General features: G+C 45.6%; 1 protein-coding gene across 1 annotated transcript; it reads left to right on the plus strand.

The window, feature by feature from the left end:
• Nucleotides 1-15: 15 nt before the first annotated feature.
• LOC124021226 lies at nucleotides 16-1735 on the plus strand. The gene is made up of 3 exons (XM_046336571.1): nucleotides 16-133; nucleotides 280-579; nucleotides 763-1735. Exons 2-3 carry the CDS (start codon nucleotides 340-342, stop codon nucleotides 1231-1233), a joined length of 711 nt encoding a protein of 236 aa, XP_046192527.1. The 5' UTR covers nucleotides 16-133; nucleotides 280-339; the 3' UTR covers nucleotides 1234-1735.
• Nucleotides 1736-8680: the final 6945 nt, after the last annotated feature.

The raw sequence follows: 8680 nt of genomic DNA on the forward strand, positions 1-8680 counted from the left end.
TGGCCAGAGTCCCACAGGGGAGTTTGTGGTGCGTCTGAGGGGAGAGAGCAATAGCGCCACCACCAAATCATCACCTAGCCTCTTCCAGAGACAGGCCTCCACTCAGATAAAGACTTCCAGCATCTCTGTTACGGTCAGTCTTGTAGAACTCTGAAATGGCACCCTTTTCCGTTGGACCTGGGCCACTAGGGTTCTGATGAAAAGCAGTGCACTACAAGGAATAGGATGGCATTTTGAACACTGTCTTATTGTTAAAAAGTGAAGTTCTTCTCTCCCCAGGCCCAGGCTGACAGTACTCTAGAACCCGGTTCTACCATCTCTGTCCCCTTCACCGTGGCAATGGCCAACGGAACAGGAGGAGCTTTTACCGTCCGAGCCACGAACGACCGCGGCTTCACTTCCTCCTTCCCCGCCAGTGTCTCCATTGTGACCGGAGAGGGAGTGGCCAACGGTACGGTGACTCTCACGGCGCCCGCCAGCACCCCATCGGGAACGGACGTCACCTTGACCATCGAGGCAGAGTCCGCTGGAGCAGCAGACTTGAACTACGTCATCCTGCGTCTCTCTGTTGTCAGCAAGGTAAGGGTCATGTTCCAAAACTCTAAAATGGGTCTGGCCTCCTTTCCTCATATCCTCTCTCCCTCATGGCCCTGATAAGAATGCTAACAGCGCTACAGGTCAGAGATGGTTCTACCACCACCACTACTTCAGTTGTCTGACTAAGATCTCTATCGCTCCCTCTCTGTCTCCCCCCTCCTCCAGATGACAGATTTCACTCCTCCCCAGTGTGGGGTGGTCAGCGTCTCGTCCAACTGCCCGGCTGACTGCGGTGCCTCTTACTGGCAGCTCTCTGCCAACCTGACCGATGGTGCCAACGGGACTGGCATCGACCGAGTCACCCTGCGCCAGGGCAACGGGACCCTGAACACTTCTACAGAGGTGGGCATCGGGGGCGAGAACGTGACCCGGATTGAGTACAGCGCCACCTGCTGTTCAAAGAGGGTAGAGCTAGTGGTAGTTGACAGGGCAGGCAACGTGGGTGTGTGTCTGGGCTCAGTAAAGGACTCTGTGGGGGTGGTTGTGAACTCTACAGCACAGGCCTCTGTCACCAACACTACAGCTGTACCTGTAGTTAGTACTGCATCTACTGGAGGGCCACCTTTGACTCTGTCCCTGTATCTAAGGATCTGTGTGATGCTTTCTCTCCTCCTGTGGAATAGAGTAGAGCTGTAGAGTTGTATAATAGTTCATGTAGGTAGATGTCATGTGGAGCAGTAGAATCATTGCAAAGAGAGTCAAGTCATCAGACATTACCGGTATGTATATGTTATGTTGTACAAAAAGACAGGGTGGAAATGTGTAATGAACTCTGTCATAATACACTGTGGGAACTCTGTCATAATACACTGTGGGAACTCTGTCATAATACACTGTGGGAATTCTTGTCATAATACACTGTGGGAACTTGTCAAAATACAATGTGGGAACTCTGTCATAATACACTGTGGGAACTCTGTCATAATACACTGTGGGAACTCTGTCATAATACACTGTGGGAACTCTGTCATAATACACTGTGGGAACTTGTCAAAATACACTGTGGGAACTCTGTCATAATACACTGTGGGAACTCTGTCATAATACACTGTGGGAACTCTGTCATAATACACTGTGGGAACTCTGTCATAATACACTGTGGGAACTCTGTCATAATACACTGTGGGAACTCTGTCATAATACATCCATGGGAACTCTGTCATTTACATTTACATTTAAGTCATTTAGCAGACGCTCTTATCCAGAGCGACTTACAAATTGGTGCATTCACCTTATGACATCCAGTGGAACAGCCACTTTACAATAGTGCATCTAAATATTTTAAGGGTGGGGAGGATTACTTTATCCTATCCTAAGTATTCCTTAAAGAGGTGGGGTTTCAGGTGTCTCCGGAAGGTGGTGATTGACTCCGCTGTCCTGGCGTTGTGAGGGAGTTTGTTCCACCATTGGGGAGCCAGAGCAGCGAACAGTTTTGACTGGGCTGAGCGGGAACTGTACTTCCTCAGTGGTAGGGAGGCGAGCAGGCCAGAGGTGGATGAACGCAGTGCCCTTATTTGGGTGTAGGGCCTGATCAGAGCCTGGAGGTACTGAGGTGCCGTTCCCCTCACAGCTCCGTAGGCAAGCACCATGGTCTTATAGCGGATGCGAGCTTCAACTGGAAGCCAGTGGAGAGAGCGGAGGAGCGGGGTGACGTGAGAGAACTTGGGAAGGTTGAACACTAGACGGGCTGCGGCGTTCTGGATGAGTTGTAGGGGTTTAATGGCACAGGCAGGGAGCCCAGCCAACAGCGAGTTGCAGTAATCCAGACGGGAGATGACAAGTGCCTGGATTAGGACCTGCGCCGCTTCCTGTGTGAGGCAGTGTCGTACTCTAATAATACACTGTGGGAACTCAGTCATAATACACTGTGAGAACTCAGTCATAATACACTGTGGGAACTCAGTCATAATACACTGTGGGAACTCAGTCATAATACACTGTGGGAACTCAGTCATAATACACTGTGGGATGTGCACTGTGGGAAACAACCATTTTTCCATTAGAAGCTAAGGTGGGGGAAGTCATGTGGTCATGTTTTTATAGGGGACAGTGCACATTAATCAGCATCAATATTACATCCATGTAAATGTGCCAGGGTTAGCCAAAGATCATTGACACCCGTAGTCCCTGGGCATGTAAGGGCCTTTACACAGCCATCATCTAAATACAAATACACACTAAAACAATACAACATACAAATACATTACATCCAATAATATGTCATTCTAACAACAACACACTATAATGAGGAACCACAGATAACTCATGTGTACAGGTTTGGATAGATTTGAGGCTTGTTTTCAATTGAAATGTAAAAGTACAATAATGAGTGCAGCTTCTCTAGTCCGTGAGCCTTGCATTCCATCATATTTTAGCTCTAATAGAGAAGGCCGATTGACTGAATGTACTGTCTCAAAAAGGTACAACGCAATCAACCTCTAGTTGCTGCCATTGTTATCCTGGAGCTGCTTAAAACAGTGCCACCTACAGTAAGGAACAGGAACAGACACAGGGCAGAGGTAACGATGTCACAAGAACCTGGATAGACTTAACATACACCTGTTAGACAGAAAACACAGTACGTTGATGGAGATGTCTGAAGCCATCTATGCTGAGCCAGATATGACCAATAAGGTCAAGTTTAACAGAGGTGAGATGAAGGAGAGGATTGTGGATATCTACGTCAGTGCAGACACCCTGAGAGACGGTGAGACCAGCACCAAGAGAGAAGAGACAGAGGACACTGCTCCTAATAATGGACCAGGAGACCAGCACTCAGGTAACACACACACACACACACACACACACACACACACACACACACACACACACACACACACACACACACACACACACACACACACACACACACACACACACACACACACACACACACACACACACACACACACACACACACACACACACACACACACACACACCAGTTTATTTGATGTGTCTACAGAGCCTGAGAAGCTCAGGGAAGAGACCCTTCACAGTTTTTGCAGTGTGTCTGGGGCTGCTGTGTGTTTTAATGGCTGGGACCATAGGCCTGTCTGTCTACTATGAGTTGGTGTCCAAATTCATTGCTTATCACCTAGTTGTAAGATGTGCTGGTGATTAGAACTATTCACCTGTTGTTTTACCTAGTAACTATGTTGCATCCTAGTAACTGGTTGCATCACTAACTGATATGGCAACCGCAAGGCACTACAGATGGTAGTGCATACGGCCCAGTACAGCACCGGGGCTAAGCTGCCTGCCATCCAGGAGCTCTACACCAGGCGGTGTCAAAGGAAGGCCCTAAACATTGTCAAAGACTCCAGCCACCAAGACCAGTAGCAGTAACAGATGACGTTTTCACCATGTATCCATCCTATGCAGATAACAGAAGCATCGGAGACTCATAAAATTAACATGACTAAAGAGAGAGACCAGCTACAGACGAGTTACAACAGGCTGACAAAAGAGAGAGACCAGCTACAGACGAGTTACAACAGGCTGACAAAAGAGAGAGACCAGCTACAGATGAGTTACAACAGGCTGACAAAAGAGAGAGACCAGCTACAGACGAGTTACAACAGGCTGACAAAAGAGAGAGACCAGTTAGAAAGGGAGAGAGACAACTATCGGAATAAGAACTGAACTGGTATTCCTTTTGATGTCAATCCTCATCAAAATGACAATCCTAAACAGTATACAACCTTTAGGTAACACTTTTTGGATAGACCCAAGTAATTGTATTTATTTATTGTGTTGTATTTTTCAACAGAGAAAACCTCATGCTCTAATGGATGGATGAGGTTTGAAGGCAGCTGTTACTACATCTCTACTTTCTACATCTCCACTGTGAAGAACACCTGGGATTACGCCAGACAGGACTGTCTGAGCAGAGGAGCAGACCTGGCGATCATAGAGAGCAAAGATGAACAGGTAAAACAGAGAGATAGAGTCTTTTGACTTGTTGTCAAAATGTCCTGTACTGCAGTACAGCATACATGTTCCATACTCACCTTGCCCTCTACAGCACATTACAAAACAACATCACACATCACAATAACCAAAACCTCACCATTTCTACAACCGTATATCCAACTGATCTTCCCCAGCTGTACAGACAGCACCTCCAACACACCATATCGTCTGAAACATCTCCACACTTTGTATCATTTTATAGAACTCAAATTCCACCCTAAGGCGCGCAGAGACCATCCCATTGAATAATAGTAAAGGGTCTGTTTCCCCCACCTTTGACCCTGTTCCTCCTTGTGAGCCAAATAGCCAACTTTGCCTGAGCAAACAGTTCAATTCAACACACATTTGACCTTCTCCTTATTTAAATAACTGTACCCCATTATAAACATCCCAACAGTAAAACCCACCCACAACCTCTCACACAGACATTCCAACAGAGATCCCTGCAGTCTCCTGCATAGCAGGCCCAGAAAAGGCTCCATGGCTAGTGTATATAACTTCCCAGGTAGAGGCCATCCTTGTCTAATGTCCCAGCTCACCCAGACTGGCCTACTGAGCCCTCCTCCCACCTTGACCATACATTATGCTCCAGCTTACAACATCCTCACACAGGCCGAAAACATTGACCCAAACCCAAACCCAAACACAGACATCACATTAAACATATACTCATGGCCCACTCTATCAAAAACCTTCTCTTGATCTAGATAGACCAATTCAAAGTTCACATCAGAACATCCCGATAAGTCCAACAAGGGCACGTTGACCGTGACTGAGCGTGCACGGTGCACATTATGTCTGGTCCTTGTGTACTACAGAGTCCAGATAGGACTTCAGTCTTTTAGAGAGGACCTTGGCAAATAGCTTGTAGTCCGCACAGAGCAATGCCACAGGCCTTCAGTACTTAAGTTCACACAAGTCCCCTTTTTTGGCAGGAGAGTCAGAGCCCCCTGACGCCAGCGTCTCCTCAGGCGCTACCTGTGAGAGTTCGTGTTTAAGCCTAACCCTAACCCCAAATAGAAACATCCTCTCTCTCCCTGTGTTCGGCGCATACACATTTATAAAGACAAACCACATGTTGTTAATTTCTGCTTTTACTACAAGCAGCCTACCCCTACATACCTACTTTGAGGAGCATATTTTTAGAGAAATACCAGGTACAAAAAGGACTGCTACCCCTGTAAAAAAAAAAGCCCACAGTTTTGTTCGTTCTGGAAAAATAATGTATAATTTCTGCTCCTACCTTTTCGCTGACCTCAAGCAGAACCTCCTCCACCTTAATTCCATTCTCAGGAACACAGCTGAATCGATGCCGTAATGACAGCGTCCCCTCCGCGCTAGGCTGTGAAGCCATCGCGCACACCACACCGTTCAAACCCAGGAAAATAAAACTCTGTCCTATGCTACCCTAACTTTAAGAGAAAAAAACTGTGGGCACCGCTAAAACAAACAGTGCATTAATCTTCCACCATAGGAAAGAAAGCATTTAAAGAAAAGACCAAGGAAATAATCAAGTAAAAAGTTAGGACAGAGCCCTCCACACCAAACACTCAAACTCCAAAAAATTGTCAGAGAGAGAGAGAGAGAGAGAGAGAGAGAGAGAGAGAGAGAGAGAGAGAGAGAGAGAGAGAGAGAGGTGGATATAGAGTTTTAGAGAATGAGAGAGAGAGAGAGAGAGAGAGAGAGAGAGAGAGAGAGAGAGAGAGAGAGAGAGAGAGAGAGAGAGAGAGAGAGAGAGAGAGAGAGAGAGAGAGAGAGAGAGAAAAAATATATATAGTGGTGGATATATTGTTTTAGCAATGTTGTTTTCTGTCACAATAACAGATGTTCATCAATGGGCTTAAATCAGTCAGTCATGTCTGGATTGGTCTGACTGACTCTGTTACTGAGGGGACCTGGAAATGGGTGGACGGAACCCCACTGACCACCCCAAGGTAAGAGACTACTGCTCTATAATAACACTGACCACCCCAAGGTAAGAGAATACTGCTCTAATAACACTGACCACCCCAAGGTAAGAGAATACTGCTCTAATAACACTGACCACAGTGGAAGAAGTAGGACTGATTCTCTGTGTTGTTCATACTCTAGGTTCTGAGAGAGTGGTCAGTCTAACTGTGTTGTTCATACTCTGGGTTCTGAGAGAGTGGTCAGCCTAACTCGGTGTTGTTCATACTCTGGGTTCTGAGAGAGTGGTCAGTCTAACTGTGTTGTTCATACTCTGGGTTCTGAGAGAGTGGTCAGCCTAACTCGGTGTTGTTCATACTCTGGGTTCTGAGAGAGTGGTCAGTCTAACTGTGTTGTTCATACTCTAGGTTCTGAGAGAGTGGTCAGTCTAACTCTGTGTTGTTCATACTCTAGGTTCTGAGAGAGTGGTCAGTCTAACTCTGTGTTGTTCATACTCTAGGTTCTGAGAGAGTGGTCAGTCTAACTCTGTGTTGTTCATACTCTAGGTTCTGAGAGAGTGGCCACTATAACTGTTGTTTCTACTGCAGGTATTGGAGGAGTGGAGAGCCTAATGGTGGTGCAGTGTAGAACTGTGTGGTGATACCTTACTGGTCATCAGGCCAAGGAGAATGGTGGGACGATCAGTGTTCATATCGAGAGTAGTGGATCTGTGAAAAGGCCTTTTGTAGGTACTGCTGTTTAAGGAACTCTGAAGACTGATTATATAGTTTGGGAAAATGGCACTATGAACGAGACGTTGGAGAGAGAGAGGCACACACACACACACACACACACACACACACACACACACACACACACACACACACACACACACACACACACACACACACACACACACACACACACACACACACACACACACACACACACACACACACACACACACACACACACACACACACACACACACACAGAAATCAAATGAGGTATTTACACTACCGGTCAAACTTTTGGACACACCTAATCATTCCAGGGTTTTTTTCTATTCTACATTGTAGAATAATAGTGAAGACATCAAACCTATGAAATAACACATATGGAATCATGTAGCAACCAAATAAGTGTTAAACAAATCGAAATATATTTAATATTTCAGATTCTTCCAAGTAGCCACCTTTTGCCTTGATGACAGCTTTGCACACCCTTGACATTCTCTCAACCAGCTTCATGAGGTCGTCACCTGGAATGCATTTGTTAAAAGTGAATTTGTGGAATTTCTTTCCTTCTTAATGCTTTTAGCCAATAGTTTTGTTGTGACAAAGTAGGGGTGGTATAAAGAAGATAGTCTTTTACCAAATGGGGTTAAGTCCATATTATGGCAAGAACAGCTAAAATAAGCAAAGAGAAACGACAGACCATCATCACTTTAAACATGAAGGTCAGTCAGGAACATTTCAAGAACTTTGAAACTGAAAGTTTCTTCAAGTGCAGTCACAAAAACCATCAAGCGCTATGATGAAACTGGCTCTCATGAGGACTGCCACAGGAAAGGATGACCCAAAGTTACCTCTGCTGCAGTTGAAAAGTTCATTAGAGTTAATTACACCTCAGATTGGAGACTAAATAAATGCTTCCTAAGTAAATGAGTTCAAGTAGCAGACACATCCCAACATCAACTGTTCAGAGGAGACTGTGTGAATCAGGCCTTCATGGTCGAATTGCTGCAAAAAAAAACACTACTAAATGACACCAATAATAAGATGAGACTTGCTTGGGCCAAGAAATACGAGCAATTAATATTAGAATGTTGAAATCTGTCCTTTGGTCTGATGAGTCCAAATTTTAGATTTCTGGTTCCAACCCCAGAGTCTTTGTGAGATGCAGAATAGGTGAACGGATGATCTCTACCTGTGTGGTTCCCATCGTGAAGCATGGAGGAGGAGGTGTGATGGTGTGGGGGTGCCTGGTTGGTGACACGGTCAGTGATTTATTTAGAATTCAAGGCACACTTAACCAGCATGGCTACCACAGCATTCTGCAGCGATACGCCATCCCATATGGTTTATGCCTAGTGGGACGATCATTTATTTGTATTTTTTTATGTATGTTTTTAAGGGGTGGATCAGCTTTAAGGGTGGATCAGCTTTAAGGGTGGATCAGCTTTAAGGGGTGGATCAGCTTTAAGGGGTGGATCAGCTTT

This window comes from Oncorhynchus gorbuscha, unplaced genomic scaffold (assembly GCF_021184085.1).
Source record: "Oncorhynchus gorbuscha isolate QuinsamMale2020 ecotype Even-year unplaced genomic scaffold, OgorEven_v1.0 Un_scaffold_1093, whole genome shotgun sequence".
Taxonomy (NCBI): Eukaryota; Metazoa; Chordata; class Actinopteri; order Salmoniformes; family Salmonidae; genus Oncorhynchus; species Oncorhynchus gorbuscha.